We start from the raw sequence: 27,789 nt of genomic DNA, 5'->3' as shown, positions 1-27,789 counted from the left end.
CTCAAAGGGTTGAATTCAAGCCTGCTTTGCTGGTTGCATTGTGGATTCCCAGACTGAGTGAGCCAAGAAAGGGGACACGATATGGCTATAATGCAACAAAAGGTGAAACTGGCAAATATTAGTTACAGATTAGAGAAGAACCAGTAAGTTTCCTTATGATCCTTCTAGCAATGTTACTTTACAGAAAACTAGATTATTTACTACAGTGTAGTAAATTAAATTCACTAAAAATAAATACTCATCACAGTAACACTTGCAAGCTCTACACAAATTCTATAGCTTGCTAAAACTTACTACTTTTATGTCAAACTAACAACCGTATTGTGTACTAAAATAAATATGGCCAGTAAACAGTGCCAGAACTGTGGGCTTAACAGAGATAAGATACTATGCTGAATTCACCACACTTTCCTTCCTTTCCCCTGCCAAAATTACCCATCTGAAGCCTTCAAGTAAAGCCAACAGGTTGGGGAGGAAGGCAAAGATGCAGACAGCAGAGAAAGGTAAAGGGACCTTAGGAAGGGAGCAAGCTGTTTTTAAAAAGCCAGCTATTGAAATTTACAGCAGTACCTACATCAAGTTTATTGAAAAATGTTTCGGGGGGGGACCTAAAAAAAAAATGCAGGTATGCATCCAGAGTAAGTTAAAGGTGTTCTAGAGAAACAAGAATTAACTGCAAGCTTAAGAGGGCTAACGCAAGTCAGGCTTGCAGTCTACACATCAACATAGTAAGATAGTTAAGGTTTTGGTTTCAGTTGTGTGATGGACGATGGTGGTTATCTGTGTTGTAGTGAAGGACCACATCCAGTTCCTGTTTTACCATCACAGGTCTCAATTTTTATGTTAATTTCTTATTTTAAAAAATGAAACAATCACCAAACAAGTAGTCATTCTTCCTTGCTGCATAAGTATTATAATTTAAAAGAGCAATTTATAAAAGGGTATTGAATTTCTCACAGAGTAGTTGAGGCTTGAAGGTATCTCTGAAGACCACCTAGTCCAACCTCACTACTGAAACCAGGGTCACCTAGCAGGAATAGCAAGCTAGAAAAGGGATAGTAAGCTGCAAGATGTTCCGGTGTACCAACTTCTGAGACTCAGAAGCAAAGCACAGTTAGCAGCTAGCCACAGACCACCTTCCCCTCTTCCAGCTCATTTTTTAACAGGTGGTTAGAAACAGTACTTGTGCCTCATTATGGGAACAGAAGCTGCATTTAGATCTGTAGAATAATTTTTGGAAAAGCAGGCAATTTTCTTTACAGGAACTAAAGCACATTCAGTGAAGCACAATGTGCCACAAGGCCATTAAGTAACTGTATTTAACATATCATTCTGACATGTCACTATCAAACCAGTAAATGTTCTTATTTACTCATGTCTCACAATGTGGTATTTCCCAATTGAGGGGAAAGCCTTTCTCTGCTTGTCAAGAACCTCTTCCAGGCAATATACCACACCTCCACTGATGAGAATTGCCTATTACTGATTTTTAACTAAAATATCTATATACAGCAAAACTAGGGCATCACATAAAAAGCTTGTATCTAAAAGTTTTCCTTTCAAGAGTGTACAGCATTTAAGATGGAAAATTCTTTTCCAACTGATACAGTCCTGAATCTGTGCAATAACAGTATTTTTCAACTTAAAACTCCTTGTTTTCAAACTGAAGAGCCAAGAGAGAGCTACAGAAAATGTGTGAAATTCCTTTTATCTATTTGTATGTCTTAACCAACAAAATAACAAAAGACATGAAAAAGAAAGCGTGAACAGAAACAGAAGCTTCAAAGAGCCAGTTCCAAAAAGAGCAAAGACAGCAAGGAATATTCAAGGGACTTAATTTTTTAACCAACTGACGAGATTTTCATTGGGACGCTTTGGAACACATTGCATTTGAAGAGAATACATGCCAAGACTACAAAATAATCCAAAAAAAAAAAGAGGAACAAAACAAATAACCTAACTGCTCTTGAAGCATGAATATTAGCATGAGTTTTCTTAGTTGGTTGAGGGGTTTTTGTTGTTGTTTTTTAAGCGTTGGGTTGTATTAACTGAAATCCATAAGCAGAATTAAGGGCACTACATTGCTCCTACCTAGTTGCTAAGTAAACACAATCCCTTGAGACTCTTTAAAGACAGGGATTTATTTAAACTGGGCAAAAGACTGAAATTATCATGGGCACTTCATATTACATTTATATATATGTATTACAGCATAAGGTTTACAAAAAAGATCATGGAATTTTTAAAGCTATGACACCTGTTCTAGTTTTTATAAACTAATAGCCACATTAATGATACAGAAAACACTATACTGCAAACAAAATAGATGTAACACAACTTGTGAACAATTCTACTGGCTTCAATAAGAACTCTTTAATTTCATGTAGGTTTCCACTAAAGCTATATTACTAGAAAACTTAAAGATACAAAACATTTCAGAAACTACTAAAACAAAAGTCAACGTTGGAAAAATCAGAATACTCAAAGGGAAGATGCCTATTTCAGTTCATTGGTGCGAGTGATGAGTTTCAAAGAACTACAATAATCAAATCTGTGTCAAACTATGGCAATTCACATTTCCCCTCCTTTCTAGCATTCCCTCAGAGAGCCATTTAGATTAAAAAAAAAAAAACAAAAAAAAAACAAAAAAAAACCACCAAGAAACATAAATAAGCGGTTGCAGTACAAAATCTCAATGAATTTAAAGAGAGCTATGAGTAAACACCAATGGGAAATTCTTCCCTGGCTACATCACTCTTCATTTTCCTCCAAGGAAAAATGGGTTCCAAATATCTAGAAATAATAAGGATTTGTCAAAGGCTTTGAAATTAATCCTGCCTAGATGCAGCACAAAAGTAATTACTGCATCATAAATGCCAAATATTTTAAGAATCCTTTTCCTAAATCTATTCAGAATTCCAAGAATGATCAAGTATGAATTAAAAAGTTAAGGAAAAGATTTGTTTGTCCTCCTCCTTCACAGCTGGGACTTCCATACATTAAACCTCAGGTGTCGGGTTTTTGTAATTATCAAGTAGGCTTTCTATTACACAGCTAATTATTTGAACTGATTATATTAACCTTTAGAAGATGAAAAGTATTAGTACAAACAAAAGAATTTAACAGCTTGTTTTGATGCTGGAATGCTATGTAAGGTTCTTTTGTGTGGCAACTGAAAAGCCTAAATAACATGGGGGATCAGATCATTCAAACAAAAATAGAAAAACAGCACTGTACAAGTATCTGAATCAGGTTCCACAGTCCTTAGAGAAGTTCATATTTTCTATATTAATTTTAAACAATGCAAAAATATTTGCATTTCAGTATCAGTCCAATGAATAATACATTTATTAATAAATACAATCATTGAAACTCTACTTAAGTTCTTTTCCACATGGTATCTCCTAAAGCTTCTGGATTTTAAAATAAGTCACATACTAACCAAGAGTAATAAGTTTTTCAGTAGAGATATACTTAAGATGCAAGTGTTTCTGTTCCCTTTCTGCATTTTTAAGGACTCCTTCATGAGCATAGTTCTTCCTTGCAGTTAAGCTCCTACTACTGATCTCCAAAGCCGTGCTGTCCTGCATGGCTCAGGGATATACAAATTGCTTTCTCATGATACAGATCAAGTCCAAAAAACACATCAATTAAGCCAACTTCTTCAGACCCCTTTCTCCTAGAATATTTTACAGAGATACCAACAAAGTTATATCAGAGTGGGGTCAGGCACATTTTCTTAAGAGTAAAGGTACAAATCAGGGTTTTATATATGTGGTTGCAACCCCCTCCACAATATTTAGCACACGGTTTATCTTCAAAGAATGAAAGATGCACATGTATGTCTCTCTTCCAGTAAAAGTAAGGAGGATGTGGTAAGTATTAACATAGTAAGAATTATGATTATTTCTTTACGGGCATCTTATTCCACTTCCAACAACTCTGTACCAGTTTCCCAAAAAGTTTAAGATATTCAAAACTAGCTGAACAATTAATTAATTATCTTAGTGTTCCCATAAACGCAGCATTTTACAATATCACCTAGATAACATGATGCAAATTTCAAACACACATTATCCAGCACAAGGAAGAAAAAAAAAAAAAAACAATTTCCTTAACAGTAGTCAAAGTGTAAACAGAACACGGCTAATCCTATTTTAGTGTTATACAGCACTTACTAATCTCATATTTTAGATGCTTCATTAAGGCAGACAGTCTAGATGAACATACTAGATAAAGTAAACTACAGACAGAAAAATTTACTAAATATAGAAGTTCAGATCAAGACACTAACTCTAAACAAAATTACATTTGCTAACTGGTCTTACACATTAGTTACGTACCACGCAGTGACTTAGAGTATTTGTTCTCTGAATTTTGTGTTTTCAGCCAAACATAGTAATGCCCTCCAGTACTACCTGATCCCGTAGCCAACAGGAAATACTTGAGATAGTTTGTACTTGATATGTAGAAAACACTAACGCAATTTATTGGCTATAGTAACTACAATTAATTACAAAATAAAAAGTTTTGCCAAACTTTCTATATTTAAAACAAGCTCAACAAAAAAAGCTTCCTGAATTTCTACAGTTATTACTCATTTAAATGCGATTATGCTGCAAGTTAACAGTATCTGTGTATAATCCACATCACATTCCACCTTAGAATCTAATCAAACATCCTCTCCAAACTTGAAGTATAATCCCTGAAAAGTATGCAGGCTCCTCCAGCTTCTGAAGAAGAGTTCTTGGAAAACGTGCTGTAAATCAAATACAATACTAGTATTTAGCTAATAGCTACATAAGGAAACCAGCAGATACGGTACCTGGGGCTTGTCTTAACTCAGCTTTTGACTGAAGCCCTCCCCACAATGGTACTCTTTTGGGGATCCTATTCAGGTTTTGTCCAAGCACAAACTCATTAAGCAAAACATTTATTTCCAAAGACTGGACAAGATACATTCTATTTTGTGCAACTATTCTGCTGTTGGACAGATTACAATAGAGATAAATCATATTAAAACTAGCTTTCTTTTCAATAATGTATTACAAACTACAAGTTCTAAATAAAGTCAGGGGAAAATATAAGTAGATTACTTGTCTCCTTTAGGCTTTAGTGACCTCTGACACGCTTGCTGATCTGCAGAGCATCTTATATGCCAGCAACTGTAGAAATATGGAAGTCCTGAAAAACTTGCTTCAGAATTTATTAGCAGCTTAAAGTCACATTCCTTCTGAATGTTACTTAAAGCATCTGAAAAAGCAGCACTATGATAAGGAAGTGTTTTGAAAGAATTATGCCAGATGCCATGAGCCCTTGTAACACTCTTTTAAAAAAGACTTAGTGCTCTGGTTGCAAATGTGACCACACAGGCATGAATCAAGCTGAACTGTCCTGGGTCTTGATTGTTTGGTTTTGCTGGGTTTGGTTTTTTTTCTGTGAAGACAGTTCAAAGCAACTTTGTTAACAGCATTTACCTGACACAACTGGAAGCAGAAGTGCAAGAAGCTTTCACATCATTTATTCAGAGATCTTTGCAGGCAGCAGTAAAATTGAGAACCTGGTAATTTTAAATGCTTGCTACTTGGCTATTTATTCATTAGCAACAGCTAATGGAGTTACCCACAGACACTTTAAGAGGGGTTATCGAAATGGAAGGCATCCTTCCTCCCCTGAGGCAGGATATAACTACCAAGGATGACTCAGGGAGGAGCAGGGAAGCAGGCTGCTAAAGGCCATCCCTCCTCCTGGTACCTGCAGTGTCCTGCAGAAGGACAAACTACATACTTCAATTCCACCACACAACCACTAAACATATAAATAAGTTTATAAATAAAAACTTGCCTAGGAAGGCCTAAAGTGTATCCTGATCTACAACCAAGCATTTGAGAAATACACAAGCACAGAGAGCAGAAAAATCCAACTGCTGAGGTTTATTTCTTTTTACCTCACTGGTGCAGCAATCACTTTACTCTGTACAACTTCAGTAATTCTTTGCAGCTAGCTTCCCACCATCCACTCCTACAACACTTAATTATTTTGTGTTTCCAATAAGAATTGTTTCTATCAAGTTACTCTTTACAGGATTTTATTTCTATTTTGTTCAATAGGCATACAACTTCAAACATTTAGAAACTGTAAATATCTGAAGCTGCCTTTTCAAGCATTAACATTTAAAGCACTTTCCTTTTTTTACAGGCCTCCTGGGTGTTTGCCAATGGGGCTCTAATGCCAGTACTACAGCATTCAAAATGCTATTTTCAGCCATTGCTGTACTGACCATTACATTTTTCAACCACAAGAACAGCTTCCTAAAAACAAAAACAACTGCAAATAAGTGGGGTTTTTTTGTTAATGTAACAATAAATATCTTGCTTATGCTTACACGACATCTTAATTTGTGACTTCACTTTGAAAGAGTAGGGCAGCTGTCACAGCTTTCTCTACTTTAAAGATGCAACAACCTCTCAACTTTAGCAACTACATCAAGTCAGTCTTCTGCTCCTCTGTTGTTCCACCTGACTCTTACTAGTTTCTTCTCCTGCCCTCATACTTCTATTTTCAATAACACGTTAATTTAAAAAAATTAAGTTGTGGTTTATTTCCAGTTCAGAATAAGAAGGTATGGAACAGTATCCTGCCTTCAATAGTTGCCAGCATCTAGTATTTCAGAAGTCACTGCAAAAGGTGCAACAGGTAGCTAGAGAAAATCTACCTCAAAAAGATACACTTGCTTATCCTGATTTAGCTAGAAGCAGTCCCAGAAGCTGAAGACCCAAATAACTTACTTTTCCACTTACTATTAGAATTCTGCATAGTCTCCTACAAAAGCATACATAATATATATGCAGTGACATATCTTCTTCTTTAAGCAATGGTAACTTCCCAGCCTCCACAGTATCTTGTAGCAATAAGCTCCACAGACAAAACCTTTCTCGAAATTAGCCAAGGCAACTTTACCTATGTCCTCTTGTTCCTGAATTATTTGAGGGCACATACTGTCACAGAATCAGAGAATCTTAGGGGTTGGAAGGGAGCTCGAAAGATCATCTAGTCCAACATCCCTGCCAGAGCAGGATCACCTAGAGTACATGACACAGGAACGTGTCCAGGTGGGTTTTCAATGTCTACAGCAAAGGAGACTCACAACCTCTCTGGGCAGCCTGTTCCAGGGCTCTGTCACTCTCACAGTGAAGAAGTTTTTTCTGATTTTCACATGGAACCTCCTTTGTTCCAGTTTGCACCTGTTGTCCCATCACTAGACATAACTGAGAAAAGCCTGGCTCTGTCCTCCTGACACTCCCCCTTAATGTATTTGTAAACATTGATGAGGTCGCCCCTCAGTCTCTTCTCCAAGCTAAAGAGACCCAGCTCCCTCAGCCTTTCCTCATAAGGGAGGTGTTCCACTCCATCATCTTTGTGGCTCTGCACCGAACTCTTTCAAGCAGTTCCCTGTCCTTCCTGAACTCAGGGGCCCAGAACTAAACACAATATTCCAGATGCAGCCTCACCAAGGCAGAATAGAGGGGGAGGAACCTCCCTTCACCTACTAACCACACCCTTTCTAATACACTCCAGGATGCCATTGGCCTTCTTGGCCACAAGAGCACATTGCTGGCTCATGGTCATCCTCCTGTCCACCAGGACCCCCAGGTCCCTTTCTCCTACACTGCTCTCCAGCAGGTCAGCCTCCAACCTGTACTGGTCCATGGGGTTGTTGTTCCCCAGGTGCAAGACTCTACACTTGCCCTTGTTGAATTTCACCAAGTTTCTCCCTGCCCAACTCTCCAGCTTGTCTTGGTCTCACTGAATGACAGCACAGCCACTCCTCCCAGTTTAGTGTCATCAGCAAACCTGCTGAGGGCACACTCTGTTCCCTCATTCAGGTTGTTGATGAAAATATTAAATAGTACTGGTCCCAGTACTGACCCCTGAGGGACTCCACTAGTCACAGACCTGCAACTAGATTCTGTCCCATTAACCACAACTCTCTGACTTCTTCCTTTCAACCAGTTCCACATCTTGTCCTAAACTTAGAACAAGATGTCCACATCTTGTTCAAAACTAGTTCTCATTTATGATTTGCAGTACAAAAGTGGAAAGGTTATCATAGCTTTAAGCTCCTTATGAGTCATTTTCTCAACCAAAACTCTGATGTATGTTTACCATTCATCTTTAGAGATTTGTTTCTTGGTTTAGGTATTACTTCGTAATTTCAGTGTAGAACATCTTTGGCCATTTTTAAAAAACACAGAACACCACAACTGAATTCTGAGATGTTGTAGGACAAGCTCCAGGGACACATCAGGCCTTAAGTCATTAGCTTTTTGTTTTCAAAGGCTCAAGTTAAAGCACTCATTTGATTTACAAGATAGACATTCTGGGCTTTTTATCTGTTCACACCAAAACTGAATGACCATTGTGGCACATTCACAGATTTGGAACCCTTAAACAGATTAATTCACAACAGTAATTGGGGGTAAGAGTAGTGAATCCTTAGAAAGGCAAAAGTGACCAGGTAAGGTACTACACTTTACTTGAATAACATGAGCGAAATAAGAGAAAAGGAACGCCACTGGCCCTAACACTAGCTCCACTTCCTGCACTAAAGGTAAGGACCAAGCAAACCTAGACTACAAGGACAATATAAAGGGTTTCTGATTAAGTGACTCTCTAGGAAAGCAAAAAGGGAAAATACAAAAGGAGGTCCACCCACAGTCTGACAAGAAGAATTAGCAGCATGCAACTTATAATTTAGTTAACCGCTGATAACATCCTTTTTCTTATCCCCTTTCATTGCTTCAGCTGTAAAGACTCACCAACAGTCATCCTCATTTTCCTGAACCAAAATATTTACAATTCATTAGTTCTCAAGCAAAGAACAGTACATGTGGAACCAATCTGGACAAATGGAAATAGCACAGAACACAGTGCTGAAGCAGGCTACACATAAGACATCACTTCAGGCTTAGAAGAGTATGAATTACTTCAAGCAGCATCACCTAGCTCTGTAAGTGTTGCATTTTGCCAACGTTGTCAGGAAAGCAGAAGAAAGCTTTGAAGCTTGAGTATGTAAGCAGAGCAACACAGCATAGCTACAATAAAAACAGTTCACGTCAAGAAAAGCAAATACACTAGGAAATTTTAAAATGCAATTTGCACAAACAAAAAATAAGCTAACCTGGTAAATATCTAATTAACATCAACCAATTGTTTCTATTACTTCTAATTCTGGAAGATGCTGGCCCAACAGCTAAGCCTCACCTCCAAGGATAGACAACATCCCCACAATACTTAATCATACTTTACAAAACCATTCTAGCTGACACTGACTAAAAGCTTCTCCACTAGTCACTTATTCCTATGGCAGTGGGTCTCTGGCCCATAATCCACCAAGAGGGAGCAGAGAGAAACTCTCTCACTCCTTCCCAAGAAATCATGCCAAAGATAAGAGAGGTTCATGCATTTATAGATACCTTTCATTTAGAAGGTTAAAGGTTCATACATCTCCATTACTGATAGCTTCAAAATGCCAACCTCAATTCAGGATTTTCAAGCCCTCCACTTAACAGGGCTCTATGCAACTTCCTCATTCAGCAGCACTTTCTTCTATTACTATTACCAATTACTTGATTAGATGGATTAACACAACTATAGCCTTCAAGAAGACCAAGGTGCCAATTCAGCAGCAACCATTCTGGCATTTTAGGTGATCACTGCTCTGTTTTAATAATTTTTATTTTAGTTTTCAGAAAAGCCAGAACTGATGAGAGAGTCTTAATTATCATGTTCCATGTCTGTGCAGTCTTAATTCAACACTCTGACAACAATATACTTAAAAGAGAGAACTGCTTACTTCACCAGAAAAAAAAAAAAAACTGCAAATCTCTTCTCAGCACATTTAAAACCATTTCCTACCAGTCTGAGATTACAAGCAACCCTTGTTTACCACTTTAAGACAATCTCACACTAACTAGTCACATTCGCTGATACTATTCAGACATGGCCGGATCTTCTTGCAGAAAGAAAAAAGCCTGCTTTGCCAGCAATTATATTTGGTACATTTATTTTGTAATCACTTTAGGCAGAGTAGACTACCAGTGGTAGTTACTTCTTCTATCTCTTATTTCTGAAGCAAAATTTAGATCTTTCCAGCATCCTCACGATTTCCGAAAGGCCTTTTTTTTTGTTCCCTAAATTTTGCCACTTCATTACAGGTAGACAACATAAATCAGTGGCTGAAAACATGCAACTGATGATCAGAAACTACAATGTCTAGTGTTCACCTATCATGTTCAAAGTATTTTGCACAGGGAAAAATAACCTTAATAACTTAATTATAAACTATAAATGTTAGGATAGTGTATATATTTAGTATCTAAAATGCAACAGAATATATTAATTTTCTATTATATGATTTTTCATATTATAGTTACATTTTAAAAAATGGTGTCCAAGAAAGTTAAAGTTTTTGGTAGAAACAGCATTACTCAATTCTAGTGTATAATTTACAGATGTTCTACATATACATATTGCAATTTACTACAGAAAACTAAAACTTAGACGTGAGTATTTCTGAAGACAGACCTCCCAGTACCAAGCTGCCTATGCCAAATTGTGCAAAGCTACATGGCAGTATTATCTGATGAATACAATCTGCATTAGTGTTCTAGTCATGATAGTAAAATCATGGCAAGATTTGTCTGCATACACAAAGGCTACAGACTTAATCCCGAAGCTATGAATTACCTTCTTAAATCACAGCCAGTCTAGTGCCTATCATGAAGTATTTTTGTTGCAGAGTTGTGTGACAGCAACTTTAAGCAATTCTAGGGAGTGTTTCTAAACTCATTTAATTATAGAATTTTTAAAAAGAAAAGAAGAAATAAAGGGTGTTTGGGAATTTTGTTAACTGCATGGATCTTGCACTGATCTGACTTGGTCTTCCATCTAATATAATATGCAAACTCCATCATTTACAAATAAAAAAATTTTATATATTTATGAAATGTGCACGTTCCTAAATCATTAAGAACGGTTTTATCTATCATGTTCAGAGGTTGGAGTGAAATAGAACTGCTTTTAAAAAGAAATGTTCAAAAAAGCAAGCTTCCTTACACATCTCTCAAAAAGTATTTAAAGGGTGGTTGCATCGCTTCTGAAACAGTTTTTAAGTCAGTAAATAACAAGACAGCCTTCAATTTGAAAACAGATATGAACACTTAACAAGACTTCAATGTCCTTTACAGAATTCTTTGGTCATCTGTTTGCGATGCTTTCAGAGAAAACACTTTCACCTAATAGCTTCACAGGCACTAAAAATTACGTTCTGAGTATTTTAGGTATTTTCTACAGTAAGTAAATGTACACGTTAAAAATTCCCAAACTGGATTCTGATGGTCAGGCAGATACAGGAAGTGAAGATAACTACTGCTAGCCGCAACTCTCTGCTATAACATGTTAGTATTGTTTTCCCATTCCACAGACCACAGTACTCTTCAGAAGCTGAAAATACCTTTGTGCAAATCATCACCTACCATTTACATGCTAAATTCCAACGAAATAAAAGGACTGTTCAATTACTTTACTATGCTCCAGCATAAACAAGCAGCAATAAGAATCTTCATATACCAAGAGCAGAGTCAGTGAAATCTTACAAAAGATACTAAGCCATGCTGTTATGACAAAAGGGTGACTCAAATAATTTTCAATGCAGCAGTATTCCAAAGATGGTGTACTTCATTATTAACAGGGTACATCTCTACAGGACTACAGAGATTACTATCCTGCTCTGCTGCTCTATTTTTTCCATAAAGCACTAAAAACATTTAAGATTTTGCCTGGTTTAAAGCATCTCCATCATAAAATCAGTTCAGAAATATGGACATCAGACAACAAGTCCTTTAGGACCACCTTTTCTGCTCCTCATTATAAAGCAGCCAGGAAAGCAGAGCCCAAATTCACAACTAGGCCTTTTAGCTACCATCTATCCCATAAATAAGAGGCTGTACTGCTCACAACTGTATATCCTTGGCTCTAACAGATGCATGCCTGATACCATTTGAAAAACTAAAATCCCTTTCCCCACCAGAAAAAGAAAGAAGAAAGTCACAACCACCACCAAATATTTTACACCTTGTTTCTTCTCTCCTCTCCCTCCATATATATGTTTGGGAACTCCTCCCCTTCACAAGCAATTACAGAATTGGAAGGAGTGTCACCAACTTGGAAAGAAAGAACATGGAGACACATGCACATTCTGCGTCATTCCCTGAACATTTATGAGTAACTTGCCATTTCACCCACTTTAGGATATTAGGCCTACTAAAGAAACACTTGGCAGTGCAGTATGCTGATCCATTCTTAACATAATAACCTAATTCAACCAATTACAGAAGTACATTTATACCTTGAATTCATTTGAGTGCTACAGTAAATTATTTAACAAGTACTTAAAATATGGAGTCATTAACTCATGGTTTCTTTTACTTTATTTTCATTTGGTCATATTTTCTAAGAATGCAAGAAATGAAACCATAAAAACCATTCTTCCTTCTCTCTCACCAGCAGGTTTGTTTAGAGATGTTTTTTTCTGTTTTTTTCTTTTTCTTTAAACCAAGAATTAAGCTTTATATACCCTTATATACATGTATACAGATATGCAGTTTTCAGAATTTTTGATCAAAGAATTTCCAAAAAAAATTAATCAAGATGCTTAGTAAACAAATCAAGTTAAAATGAGGTCAAGATATTCACTAAACAACTTTTAAAATAAACAAATCATAATACTGAATAGAAACTAATTGTTTCTACCGAATTCTTCCTTGCCAGGTTTCAGAGATACTCGGATTTTAAGAATCCCACACTGCAAGTGACACTGAGGGACAATGACAATTAATCTAGTGTACAAGTTTCCACACACAAGGCAATCCTGGAACATCCTGAGTTGCTCTGCTTCCCCTTCCATGCCTTTCTATAGGGCAGGCATTTCTACATGAACCCTCACAAAATCCTAGAGGAAACAAAAGCATTCCACTTCTGTCAAGCTCAACTTGGAATTAAGAATTAAAATGCTGTTTATAGTTCACAGACAGACTTCCTCAGAGAAATACAGAATCTTTTCTCATGGTACAAAAACTCATTATGATACTTTCAACATACATATGCATGCAGTAAAATTACCAAGCTGAAAATAATCTTGCAGGAAATTGTTTAAAGTTTGGGGGTTTGTTGTTTGGTTTTTGGTTGTGGTTTGGTTGGGTTTTGGTTTTTTTACTATGCTCACCCCAACTCAGAGGCAACATATGCCAAAAAAGTCACTCACAAATCAGATTCTGCCTGAGAAGTTCTCATTTGCACTTCTAAAAGAGAAATGTTTCAAAACTGCAGTCACAACAGAAGTCAAAGCAATCATACAGGAGTTGTTTGCTTTACTGTTTAATCACAATCTTCTTTACTAGCTGTAACAGCACTGAATATTTAGAAACAAATTTTGTATGGTTACATTCTGAATTCTTTGATTTTTACAGTTTCTTATATGTAAGTTATGACTATCAGTTATTATCCATCTCTTATCTATACACAACTTTGACAGAACTGGGTGAAGTGAGGGTCAGAGGAAGATTAAAACGCGTTTGAGTTTTTTCTCATCTTGACAGGGATTTCATCCCTCTGCATTACACAGGGAGTTCAAAGTTATTGGAAAGAAAAACATTAAAAGATATTTCTGTAGCACATACTTGTTTACAATTATTTAAAGGAAAATACCATTTTTAAACTGAGCACAAGAAACTCACAACAGATACTAAGTTCAGCAACTTAGCACTTCATGCAATTAAAAAGGACAGTTGACCAGAGGCGTAAGCACTGAAGATTAACACTCAGTTACCAATTACTAGGAAGGTTACTGACCCATGAGACAATAGATTAGAAATAAAAAAAGAACAATGCTGCACAAAAAATGGTGTAACTTACATTTGATTTGCACTTTCTTATCTTACAGGAATGAACCAAGTAATGCTGAGGATACAGAAATAAGCATACACTAACTGTGCTGCGTGCTGAAATTACCTTATCTGCATAACTCATCTTTAAGAAGTACAGGACAGTAGTACAAAAACCTATTATTAAATGCAGAAAGATACTAAGGCTATTGTTGAATGGGTACCATCATTTTCAGCAGCTTTTAGTACTCTCCTAATACTTAGCTCAGTACTTGATACTGCTGGAAGAGTTCAAATCTTCATACACATTAAGAAATCAAAGCCCTGAAAAATTCCTGCTGGATCTCTGGGCTAATTAAAAGAACAAAAAAAACCCATATGACATACAGAAGGTATGAACAGTACTTAAGTCACATATTTGCCTGGCCAAATGGTTTAGCACATTTAAGCAGCAGGCTAGAAAATGCTATGCAAGCAACTTCCAGTTGCTATCAAATCTGTACCTTACCAGAAATACTGTTTACATCTTCTGTTTACAGACTGGAGGCCCATCCATATCTCTTAGGCCTAAACTTGTGGAAGATCTTCTGCTGCCTGTTTAAGCAATTTATGAAACTGTACTCCTCCACATGGGCTATTCAAAACTCTATAAACAGATGATCAAGATAATCCTCAGGTTTTATTAAATTAACTACAAAGCAGAGTTTTTCTGAAAATTTCCTTGAGAAAAAAAAATTTGGTGGTACCTGCATTTATTCCTCTACAAGGACTGCAGTAAGCTTCAAAAAAAGGGTTAAATTTCTAATCTTTAATGATAAAACCCCCTCAGACTTCTTTGCTTCACTATTAGGCTAACATACTTTCAAAATTCTAAACCTATTTCAGCTTTTATACCACTTAGAACTCCCAGCAAGAAAGGCTGATAAAGGGTAGTTTGCTTAGGTAGCAGTTCTCTGCTGAGCAAAGAGAAGTTACATTCACCCTCCTGGATCATCACTAGCTCTGCAGAGCAAGAAGAAATATAAACTGAGACAAAAGCTGCAAGCTTGAATGCCTACAGTACTTAAATATATGTCGTGATTGTCAAAGGTACTCAATATATGAGGCTTCACCCAGAGTACATACAACATGACAGCAGTATAATAAACACTTAGACACCAAGAAAAAACATTTTAAAAACACATTACAACACACATTGGCTGAAGTGCCCAAATACAGGCATACCTCCATGTGAATTTTTCATACTTAGCACAGTGGTGAAAGCTTGTCTTTATATACACACATGGAGCAACACTTAGATTTAAATATATTCATACATTTGCACGTAGTAAAAACTAGCGAAATTCTGGAAAATTACTGAATTTTAAAAAAGATTAAATTAGAGTGAGATAATAAAGTAGGTAGAAGAGAAATTTTTTTTAAGTGTAAAAACAAATGAATTGCTTACTCAAAGAAAACAGTGAACAAGTTTACTGTGACTTTTATACCAAAACAAGTGTTCAAGATTCTACTTTACAAGTATAAAAAATGTGTCACATTGAACAAGTTTAATAACGGAAGTGTAATGTTGTATTCGAACTGTGATTAATATTACTCTTAATTTCAGCACCGAAGTCAGAAGTCCTCATTTATTAGGTCCTATAAAGTAATTTAGTCCATAAGGTAAGCAATAGTGATAAAATACCTGAACTATCACACACAATACTCTCTAGCATTTGCATGTGTAGGATCATTACAATCCCTGCCTGACAAACATTTATAACCTCTACATATCTGTCAGGAAACTCTAACCAGCTTCAGTGGAAGATGGAGCCTTTTCATATAACTGCAACCACAAACCAAATCCTGCTTCAAACACTGATAATGCATAATAGGTGTTTGGAGGGTTGCACAAAATGAGCTGATAAGGGTTTCTACATCAAGACTGTTCGCACAATTACTATCTTTGTTAGCAAATTCCAAAGACATACCAGGAATTAAAGCACTGCAAGACATTAAAGCCAAAAGGATGAACAGGTGCTCCAATCTGACACCATAATTATGCTGCAATTCCATCATGCAATTTCTAACTCTATGAATGCTTTAGAACAGGCTAAAATAAAGTGGCATCTCCAGTCACTCAAGAGCTCTTTCCATCTTAGCTTTAGGCTATGGTTTCTTGTACAACCACATTGAGAATAAACCAGTTCCTTATTTACAGTGATCATTACCATTAAATAATTTACAGAATAATCTTACCCTTAAGTCCCTGCTTAGTATGCTGTTAAAGCATGTTTTTGCTTAACAATATTGCCTTTCCTGGCCCCAGTGCAGTAAATCAAAGGTATAGGTCTACTTTTAAAAAAAGTGTTCAGTCATTTGTTCAAGTATAATACATATTATACATAGCACACTTTAGTCTCATAAATTAATCAGGAATAGAAAAGAACCAGTGCATTAAATCAATGAGAACAGAGACACAATTCTTTTCTATTCTTGTTTACGTTTCATCTACAAAGAACTGCAAACCCAGACCACAAATTATCCCCAAAAAGGTCATACAAAAAATACAGATGCTAATATTACAATGATGCTCAGGTGTGTGTAGTTTCTTCTTCTTCTTCTAATAGACTATACTAGCAAAACTACTGCTTACAACTTGATCTACTTCCTAAACTGCTAAAGACAGGTCTGAAACTGCTTATTTAGTTTATTATCCTCTGTAAACTGAACAGCTTTATTATAGGGTGGTTTGTTCTCAGGGGTTTTTTGTAGTATGAGCATGCTATCAATTGGTCTCTTAAACTTCAGCAAGACACATTAATCTAGAGGGGTTTTAGGGTGAAGGGTGGGTTTATTTTGGGGTATTTTTAAAAATTAATTTTCCATTCACATCCTTCTACTTTTGGTAGCTTACCACTGACTCTCACAGTCATTACTCTATTGTGGCATTATCTAGATCATGGTAACTTGTAAAGGCTGAAAACACTTCACTACCAGTACAGACTGATAATTCTAATTTTCAGATTAGCCTGTAATATAAAGAAAGCAAATCCTGAGACAATTAACAAAGATTACTTTTCAACATTAAATATTCTAAAGCCTTTTGTTTGTTTTTACATATATGGATGGTTTAGTCTGCTTATACACAGACAATTTCCAAAAAGCAGCCAAAACTGTAGTTCTAAGGAACATTTTCTGGAAATCACATTATCAGCTGGAGAGGAACATTCCTCAGCATCTCCAACTATCTGCTTTATCTTAAGTCCTAAATTACTGCTTTTACAACCCCTGAAATCTGCTGGTTCTTCCTGTATTTAAAGACAATGCAATACCAACCACTGTAGCACTTCTCAATTCAAAGCACAGCATGGCATGCTGAAAATGCTTCTATAAAAGACACCGGAAAAAGGTCCATCCAAACAGGTATTGCCACCTGCAGCTGGCCAGCAGATATATAAGGTGCAGACCCTAAATGCCTCACTGCTCTTTGGAGCAGAGAGCTAATAAAATCAATTCCTCCAACAGTGGGTATTTTATCTTACCAGATGAAATGAGAAGTTGGACTTCTCAGTATAACACAACAGCACCCACATTTTCTTCACCAAAGTGCTCTTTTTACTCAAGTGACTTGCCATTACTGAGAGTAACTATGTTTTCAAGTTCCATAAATAGTCAAATTGATGATATGAAGAGACTTTTCTTAAGAAGTCAATCTCCTAGAACTTCAGTTATGCAAGTTTCAAATTGGTGGCAAGACTCTAAAGCAAGTTTAAAATCTGAAAAATGGAAAACAACAACACTGCCCCTAGGATGCAACTGAAAAAAACCACCACCATATATCTATGCTAAGCCACCATAAATCCTTTGTTGTGAAGTATCTAAAAGTGTCTTCTCCCTTTTTCATCAAATACACTGAAGCAAAGCTTACAATAAATAAAAAGCCCATATAAACTCTAAAACAACTTTAAAAAATAAGTAAACAAAAAAGTTACCATAAAAAAACAATGTTGAATTGAAACTTCCAGTTCAACTTCAGTATGTTCATTCACTACTTCCTATGAACATCTTCAACCAGTGTACAAATACATCTGTAAAAATTTCATTTGTACCTGATCAAAGTTCCTACAATGTATTTGAATGCCTGGTGAAAATTCATCCAATTTCCTAACTGTACTCTTGATTTACAAGCTAGTACTAGTTATTACTACTAGAGATTCTCAAACGCTGTTCACAATCTTTCGATTCTCACATTCACCTTTAATCTTGAGGTTCTCCACACATTTAATAACAAGCTAAAACATCCATCCTATATAAAAACATTTCCTCCGTATTTTTTGCTCCATCCAGCTGTAGAGGGATCTTTTCATAAAAATAAAAATTGAGAGATTGTCAGATAATAAAGAATATTTCCAATCTCTATGTCAGTGTTTATCTTCACCTTTTCCTCCTTTTTCTTTTCCCTCACTGTTGGATGAAATGCACAAACAGGTGAAAACTACTTGCATCAGACTAAAGAATGAAAGCAACTCTTCACAAAATGCTGTCAAGGACAGGGAGACAGTTATTAGTGCTCTTGTCCTTCATTCACAAAATCTGCTGTTGAGTATCGGTAAACAACATTTCAGATTAAGTTCACTTAGGCAGCCTTTACAAGTGCTGTAAAATACGCTGATTTTTTAAAGTTTTTGCTTTACAGCTAATTTAAGAATGACCAAATCTTATTGCAAGCATCTACAGCATAATAAAGCATTGTCTAGGAAGATGTAAAACTGATTTTGCAACTCTAAGAAAAAATACACAAAATAATTTGTGGTAATATAAATGTTTTTTCCATACATAAGTTTCAAAAGCATAAAAATAAAATAAATTCTCTTCTACAGTTCCAAAGATTAAATAATCAACTCAGAAGACCATGTCTAAAACTGACAGGATTTAATAATTGAACTGAATAAAGTGAGGTAACTGCTGCAAATCCAAGAAACTATATGATAATCACGCACTAAAATGAATCCATACGATGATTCAAGCCAAGAAAAAAAAATTTACTTTCAAAATACTGGCCTACATTTTTGTAGACTGAAATATTAGAAGAGATGATGAATCTACCAAAATATAAACATCTATTCCATACCCATAGAAGAAGAAAGACTAGACAGAAGAACCAGGTGGCTTTTTTCTGTTTTTGTTTTGTTTTAATAAACTATAACTTCACTAGTTATACTCTCTTTAATAAACAAAGCTGGCAAATTAATTTTACATATAGCACCCTGCCAAGCAGTCAAATTTTAGTATCTCATCTTTCAAGTCAGTGAAGATTTAAAAAAGAAAAATAATTCATACTGGGGAAATAAAGGTTACAGTCTTCAAAGCAGATACACTCCATCCACACTGTCTATATCTAAAAGGCCATGCTCTGATAACAGACATGCTGCAAATGGTGTTCTAAAAACTGAAAAGAGCTAAAGACTTAAAGATACTGGCACGTCTTTAGATGCAATTATATACAGGTTTAAGGAAAGCTGGGAGTTAATCTAAACAAGGTATTACATGGGTCAGATGTTTTTTCAAAGGCACACTAAATGGAATTTTACAGCTTCTTCACTGGCCCAATTATGTCATCACTTACTTCTTTCTCCTACCTTTTCCCTTGTCAGGTTTAGAATCACTTTAAATGAATTGATATAAGCCTTCAGTGACATATGTATGTGTGCACGAGACAGATCAAGAGAGAAATCAGGATTTTATATACATTTTTACAAAATACCTGCTTCTTAAATGTTTATATACAACACACTACACTTTGGGTAAAAGAGGGAATAAACTAACAGACAAAAAAAAAATATATATCAAGAAAACTCTAGTTAGAGATATCCCATTGCTCAAGTAATGAGAAGCCAAGCAGAATAAAGCAGCATACCTTGCACTACCCTTTAATAAGCAGTGAGGTCTAAGCTCCCGACCAGAAGAAATTCCAGTCAATATGACAATTTAAGTAGTACCTTGCCTCGTGATCCTACAGATACAGAAACAGTCTCACCAAGTTTTAAATGTTACAGGCAAATACCCAGGGAGGAGTGCTGCTGTAATTTATCTAAGTGTACACAAAAGTGACCTGACCACTACTGTCATGCAAAAAAAAAAAACAAAACACCAACACAATTATTTTTGGTCTCCATGTAATAGAGTCATATCCTGCTCTGTGTAAAGAATCTAAATGATTTTCCAACTGCAGCTAAACAAAAGTGTAGTCTACCTGGAGATGACAGATTGAACAAAGACGCAACATGCATGCGAGAAGAAAGGATATGATCTCTGGCTAGCCAAATAACAGAGGAAGAAGGTATTTCTCGCTATTGTTAACCTGAGGGATTTAGACATTCTGGAAAAACTACCAATCATGACAAACAGCCAACATATGCTCTTAAAATCAGGGTACAGTCATGTGCCATTTTCCAAAACACAAAATATCAATAAGCTTATGAATCCTCTCACTCAGCTAGGATCCGCTGAAATCTCAGGGGGCTTTTTTTGGCTGGTTGTTTTTTCAAACAAAAAAAATGCACACACTACCAAAACACACACAGGACCCACAAAGAGAAGGATTAGTGTCCTGGTTTAGAAAGACTGAGAGAAGGAAAACCAAAAATATGTTTCTGAGAAAACTGACTGCTAGTAGCATAATGGTGACACTTTGGGCTTTAACACCTCAATCTGTCTTCTACCACCTTCACATACTTATTGACTAAAAAACATAATCAGAATGAAACAGTGTTGGAACTTGTCTTCTAGCACTCCTGGAAGACAAGCTGCTACTCATTATAGCTCACTGGCATCTTAGAAAGATGTGATGAAAGCCACTAAGGCAGTCAACACCTCTTGATCAACATAATCAGAGACTGCTGATAGAGTTAGTATTTTCAATATTGAGAAAAGAATCCAGCCTCTCCCAGTAACCTGTTTTATTAATTTTATTTTTTAATAAAGCTTAGCCACTGATATTACTTCTGATTTAAGTCATGGCACCCAGAAGATATTTAAGTAGTTCACCTCCCATTGCTACATCATTTTTCCCACCTTAGAAGCAGTACTTTGTCTCCTCACTTGAATCTCAGTTTCTCTCTTCCAGTGTTCTTTCCTGTCTTCTCCCATTAACATAGCTTCTTCTTAGACAAGAAGTTCTTGGGGAGAACCACCAGTCTTCCCGTCCACTTCTAAATGCATATCACAAGTGGTCCTCAACACCATGAGGAATTTCCATGCGTAATTAGTATAAAACAATTGCACTTTAAAACTGCTGCTCATATCGCTTCAACCTGCATGTGCAAGGGCCTTTCACAATTGACACAACTTCTCTGCACACACTGTCAAAGAAATGGGAACATGCCCATGTACACACTATCAAGATCAGCCAGTGGTCATTTATTGAAAAGGTGAAGGTGGGAGAACACGTGCAGTTTCTTACTCTGCACAGAACTGGTGCACCAGATTCAAAGGCTAACCACCCCTCCACAGGCCTGAGCGGCTCTCACAATGGATTAACGCTTTGAAGCAAAACCACCAAGACCAAAAATGCCCCAAGTTCAATTTAAAGAGCCACAATGGTGTTGCTGAACCTCCTTTTTCCCACCATACTCATTTGCCTAAAGCATTGCTTCGCTGTCAAAGACAAGACTTCTACATATACCACAGACTCACAACTGGTCCAACCTGAGTAAAGTCAATACTTGAAAAAGAGAAGCTGAGGCAGGATGAAGTCTAGGCTTGTAAAAAAAAAAAAAAAAATCTACCTAAGAATAAATATTAATTATTTCAGTATAATAAAGAATCTAAACTGCAATCATCACTAGCGTACCCACATTCCACAGTATTCTTTTGTCTTCCTCTATACAATGGGAATATACACACTGTCACAGACTGTTAAACACAATTTACCCACACAGCAGCTTCAGAGCATAATCAATACAACCCCACCCCTCAAGAGAAAAACAAGTATTTAATATATACCTACACGTGTTGGGACCTGAGAAACAGTATTTCTTATTAGACAAAAACATCACACCGTTTCATTTCACAGAATGGCTGTAACGAAACTTTCAAGTTAGTGCAAATCAAACTATCAGCCAACATTTTAATAAAAGTTACAAGCACTCTTACCTCTCATCCTCACCATCTACAAGGGGCGTTGTCAATGGCAGCACCTTCAGCGGAAAGAGAGAAGCAGAAGATGGCATGTTGCTGCTATTGCCTTCTGAAACAGCTGATGCTCCAACACCACTCTCACCACTGGCAGCTTGAGGTAAACCCACCAAGGAAGGTTCTGTAGGCCGTCTGCCATCTTCAATTTGGCTTACAACTGACTGAGCTATTGATTGTGCGGGGAACTGGGTAGAGCTTAGTGGTATCTGCTGTGGCACACTCTGTGCCACTGGCATACCTATACTTGTTGATATCAAGGGAGGCTGACTAACACTTTGAGCCAAACTCCCATTCTGCACAGCCGAAGCTTGTGCTATATTCTGCGGCTGTCCCAAACCTACAGAAGCAGAAGGTATGCCAGGAGGCACAGCTGAACCAGGCTGACTTGGTGCAGGAACAGTACTAGCAGATGGTATAGGGCTAACCGCGGGCAGCTGCTGGCCAGTCATTCCTTGGACTACAGAATCCACTCCTTGTGCCTGCGGCTGTACAGGTAACAAGGTGTTTTGCTGAGCAATGACCATTTGCTGAGGAAGGCCTGAAGAGCTAGCCTGTAATCCCTGCTGCATTATTCCTGTCTGCACAGGCTGCACTACTTGTGAAGATGGAGGAGCAGCCGTTGACGGCATCACTGGAGGTGGAATTTGGTTTGCAGCAGATGGTGGTTGCACCACAGTGGCTACGCTTCCTTGCTGCCCAACGTTCAACATTTGACCACTGGACCCTACACCTGGTATCACTGCTGGAGCATGTGCAACAGGCTGAGCTGGGGCAGCAGCTGGGTGTGCTTGTACTGAAGGCTGCATGCTCTGTGCCTGGGCAACAGGAACCGGTTGCCCTGCTCCTACTCCTGTAGAGCTGGGCTGCATGGCAGGGGCTGGAGTCTGAAGCATCTGCTGATGTTGAAGGTAGTCTGGCATAGCCCCAGTGACAGAGTTTTGGTTCCCCGGCTTAACATGACCTGCGGCCAACTGCGTTGGAATTGTCTGTTGCTGCTGTTGTTGATGTTGTCCAAACTGCAACTGCTGCTGCTGCACAACTGGCAAAGTCTGAACAGGCTGCACCGGCTGAGAATATGGTAGCTGCTGCTGAGCCATACTTGGAATAGCAGGCTGCTGGTGGCCCAAAGACGGGGATACACCTAGTATATTAACTGGGGCTGGCTGAACCCCAGTAACAGTGGTTAGACTAGCCTGTGCAGGAGGTTGGACCCCTGGCTTCTGCTGTGGATAGTTTACTTCTTGAGAATGCAGCTGGACTTGTGCAAGCTGTGATTGAGAAACACTCTGTGGTATACTAGATGCTGGAATTGCCGGCGGAGCAGTGCTGCTAAAATCCATCTGCTGCGGACCCACACCTTGAAATGCTTGCTGCTGCACCACAGTAGGTGCTCCCATTTCTCCACTTCCCACACTTTCTGTATAGTGACTCAGTGTGCTTACATTGCTGCTAACAGAACTCCCACTGGTGCTCTCCCTTTCAGAAGTCACTTCAAGCGGGTTTTGTTTTATCGTCTCTACTGCTTTGTTTACTGCTACTCCTTCTGAAACTGCAACAGTGTTTTCCTTATCATAGAATTCAGTGCATGTCCATCTACCTTTTTTGAAAGGTTCAGAACTAGAATCTAATTTTACAACCCTAAACCTTGAGGTGCCAGATGCAGGCTGCTGCTGGCTTGATCCCACTGCCATTCCTGCAGTTGGATTAGTAACGTTGTTAATGACACTAGAGGAAGCACTCGTACCATTGCCAACACCACTCAAGATATTCACATTAACATTGCTGCTAGTTCCAGACAAAGCATTTACATTACCAGTACTTGTGATGTTGCTTAAATTCATAGTACCAAGCACGCTGCTTGCCACACTAGAACCACCACCACCCATGTTATTTAAGGTACCAGTTCCAGTAGCAGGACTTACACCTAAATTGCCAGGAGTACTTGTGGTGCGGATGTTAGACACAATAGATGCTGGGGAACCAGTGGATGATGCAGCAGAAACTGGTGCAGTTGATATAACATTGTCAGAGCTTCCAGTTGTTGATAGTTTTCTAAATGATGGACTGGGTGGTGGTCCTCCTGAAACTGGGGCACTGCCCATCCCAGGGTGCGATGGATGATGGTGTCCATGATGGTGGTGGTGAAGATGGTGGTGGTGATGAACATGATGGGGGTGAACGCTTCCATTGATCGCAACACTTTGCTGTGGGTGATGAGGCAGAGGAGCATGCTGCTGAGGAAGATGAGGCTGGTTTGGAGATACAGCCCCAGGAGTCTCTGCCTCTTGGAAGTTATTTAAAGTCTCTTCAGAGGAGCTCCTCTCAGGTTCTCCCAAGTCAGTGGCCCTGGATAACGAAACATCCAAGATTTCTGAAGATGACAGGTCTTCAGTGTGGGACTCATCCAGGTCATCATAGCTTTCTGTATCCTCGGCTATGCTGTTATTAGAGCTCATACTAGCTGATATTTGAGCAGGGGTCACACTGGTAATTTGGAAGCCACTTTTCTTTTTCATCTGAGCTCCAGTCTGTGCAAGAGGCTGTGGCTGGAGCTGAGACTGCGAAAGGAGGTTCAGGCTTTGTGGAGGAGGGGGTGTCGGCTGTGGACCCGCTGATGAAGATGCAGCAGATGGAGGCGGCGACTGGACCAGCAAAGGCGGCTGATAATCCTCACCGGAGAGGGTAGTGCTCCCAACGCCGGTACCTGGTGCAGTGGGAGCAGTAACGCAGCTGCTGCCGCTGCTACTGCTGCTGCCCCTTCTAGGAAACATTGCCGGGTGCGCCATCTTCCTAGCACTAATGTCTGCGGCTGAGTCAGGCTGGTGCATTGTATCGGGTGTATTTTAAGAGTGCAATCCCCCGGTATGGAGAGAGACAGACACACACACACACAGTTAGCTTTGCGCTCCCGGCAGGGCAGAGACACAGCACGCACAACCCACCCCCCGCCCCCTCCTCCCCGGCTCCCGCAGAGCACGGGCTAAGCCCTCGGAACCGCCGCTAACCACCACCCCCCACCCCTCCTCCTCCTCCCCTCCGAGACAGGGAGGGGGCGAGGACGGGTCCTTTAGATTAGCGCCTCTGAATGTGACACTTTCAATCCTCCGCCATTCACTTTCTTTCTCCCTCTACCCCTCAAACCCCCCCCCCCCCCCGGCCCCCACCTCTGATTTCCACCACCCCCGCCTCTCGACTGCGCTTCTCCTGGGAGGTGGGCAGCGGGCGGAGGAAATGCCCGCGGCAGCCGGCCGGCCCCGGGGGTGAGCCCCTTCCTCCCCGCGGCTCCCCCGGCTCGCCGGTAGCCGGCAGAACCGCCCTCCCCGCCGCCGGGCCGCCGCCGCCTCGGCGGGGCGAGGAGAGGACACCGGCGGGCCCTCAGGGCAGCCCGGCCCGGCGGCCGGCGCCCCTCACCATCACCGCTCGAGGAGGAGGAGGAGGGCGCAGATACGTACAGGACTGGCGCACAGCAGGGCGGCAGCGGCAGGCTGAGCCGGGCAGGGACATCCCCGTCAGTGGCAGCCATGGAGCTGAATCATTTTGGGTATGAGAGAGACGGAATGAGGAGGGAAGAAAAGCAGCAGCAGCCCAACGAGAGAGTCCATGAAAAGAAGGGAGGGAGGAAAGGGGGAGCCAGCCAGGCAGCTTCTCTCTCCTCCCTCTGTGTCTGGCTGTCTCTGGAGGAGGCTCCGCTCCGCACGCTCTTCCTTCCCCCTCCGCCTCCTCCCCCTTTATAACAGACGGCACCCGCTCTTCCTCCGCAGAGCCGCGCCTGGGATCCGGCCTCCTCCCGCCTGCGCGTCTGCCTCGTCCTTCCTTCTTCCCTCCGGGTCTCTCCCGGCTTCCCTGCCGCCGCGGGTCTCTCCCCCTCCCGGCCCCGTCTCCTTACGGAGCGCTGGAAGAGGTCGCTGCGCCGGGCTGCGGGGGGGAGGGGAAAGCGCACCCAAGGGGAGGGCAGCCGAGAGACAACGTAAGATGGCGGCCGCCGCGCATGCGCGCCCCGCTGGCAGACATAAAGCCCGTCTGGCCGGAGCCGACGGAAATAGGCTCGGCTCGCGTGGCGGAAATTGCCGAGCGGCGCCGAGCCCGCCGAGGGGGCAGGGCAGGGCAGGGCGGGGGGTGTCCCCGCGTGGCGGCGCTCCCGGCGGGGCGGGGGGCACCCCCGGCAGCCCCCCCGGCCCCCCGAGGTGCCCCTCTCTGCCCCGGGCCCGCAGCGTGACTGTGCCTCACATGACCCGCTGCCGGCTCCCTTCCCCCCCCCCCCCATCCTCAGCTCCGTTGCGGATTTATTCAAGTTATTCATCACCTTCTCCTTCCTCCCCTCCCTCCGTCCAGAATATTCCTGCCCATTCCTTTCTCCCCCCCCCCCCGCGCATGGGGAAAGCGGAGACGCCTCGTTCGGGGACCGCCTTCTCCTTTGTGCCCCCGGTGGGTCGCACCCCGGCCCCCTCCGGCGGGGGGGTCTCCGTAGGGGCCTCCCCTCCGCTCCCCGAAATGGCCGCCGCCCACCCACCCATCCCCCCTGGTGCCCCGGGCTGCTCCCCGCTCCGCCGGCCGGCCGGGAAGGGCCCCGGGGCGGGGAGCGGGGTGGCTGGCAGGGCGGGAGGTGCGGGCCCGCTGCCGGGATGCGGGGCTGTGGCGGGGCGGGGGGCAGCCGCGGTGCCGAGGGGGAGGGGCCCCCCTCCCCCCCCGGGGCGGCCGGGTCAGGTGAGATGGTTCATCTGCATCGTTCAGCAGCGCTGCTCCGAACGTGAGGCTGTTCAAAGGTGTTTTTCAGTCACTACGCGGAATCGAGGGTGAAATCCACCCGTCTTCCCTCGTTTCAGTGCCGGGATCCTGCTGGGGAAGAAAGACGGCGCGGCCTTCTGCCGAGCCAGGTGGCAGAGCTCCGTGCACCTGTCACGGTGGGGCTGCCCCAGGTGTCCCCTGGTCTCGGAGCAACGACCGTCCGATCTCTGAAGATGCTCGCTCGATGGATGCGTGTGTGCCAGGAGATTTTCCTTTGTGTCCTTGCGGCTGGTAGCACGCTGAGAGCTGCCCAGAAGGTGGGCAGGTATCTTGTGGCCACACGAATCTAGCAGGTGGGCACCACTGCCTTTGCTCCACCTCTCCCATCAGCAGGACCCTCTCCAGGACTGATAAATTGGGCATTCCTCTTTCCCGCAGAGAAGGGGACAGGTCCATACCGTCTCCCCTGTTCCTCTAGCATCCCGGTGGCAGGGTGTGCACCAGTGCCCGAAGTGCTGGTAGTGTTCCCACCTCCTGGCAGCACGTCCTTGTCTCCAAACACAGGCATCCATGAGCAGGTGGAGGTGTTTCAAATCACTGCTTTAAAATGGTCTGCTTTGCATGGAACAATAAAATGTTTGCAGGACTTGACAGGCTTAGGCTAATTGTGCAACCTGACTATGAAGTAGCCCGCTGGTTAGGACAGTCAGCAGGGCACGGGGGGTGGAAAGAGGATTTGCTGTTTGCTGCAGTGAGTATTTAGGCACATCGGGAAGAGCAGTAGAGCTTTAACAGGAGAAAAGTTGTGAGAGTCCAAGGTATTATATCATACAGCTGAGTCATTAGAGAGTTCTTGTGGGAGATGTAAATAGTTCCTTCAGGCAGAGAGCAGATTTGAGTCTCCCATGTTCACTGCGTGGCATTAAGTTGCCAAGGTACTAAA

General features: G+C 40.8%; 1 protein-coding gene across 2 annotated transcripts in view; it reads right to left on the bottom strand.

The window, feature by feature from the left end:
* TSC22D1 (TSC22 domain family member 1) overlaps window positions 1-26,072 on the bottom strand; it is a 90,907-nt gene extending 64,835 nt beyond the window's left edge. The window contains exons 1-2 of one of the 2 annotated variants that reach the window (XM_051614764.1): window positions 25,574-26,072; window positions 22,080-24,940 (exon numbers count right to left, since the gene is read on the bottom strand). In XM_051614764.1, the coding sequence (XP_051470724.1) occupies window positions 22,080-24,907 (2,828 nt within the window). In that variant the 5' untranslated portion in view covers window positions 24,908-24,940; window positions 25,574-26,072. Of the gene's footprint in view, window positions 1-22,079; window positions 24,950-25,573 lie in introns of those variants that run through there. The other variant, XM_051614759.1, reaches the window with a different exon arrangement.
* Window positions 26,073-27,789: the final 1,717 nt, after the last annotated feature.

This window comes from Apus apus, chromosome 1, assembly GCF_020740795.1.
Source record: "Apus apus isolate bApuApu2 chromosome 1, bApuApu2.pri.cur, whole genome shotgun sequence".
Lineage (NCBI taxonomy): Eukaryota > Metazoa > Chordata > Aves > Apodiformes > Apodidae > Apus > Apus apus.
This window is presented reverse-complemented; position numbering and strand designations above follow the sequence as displayed.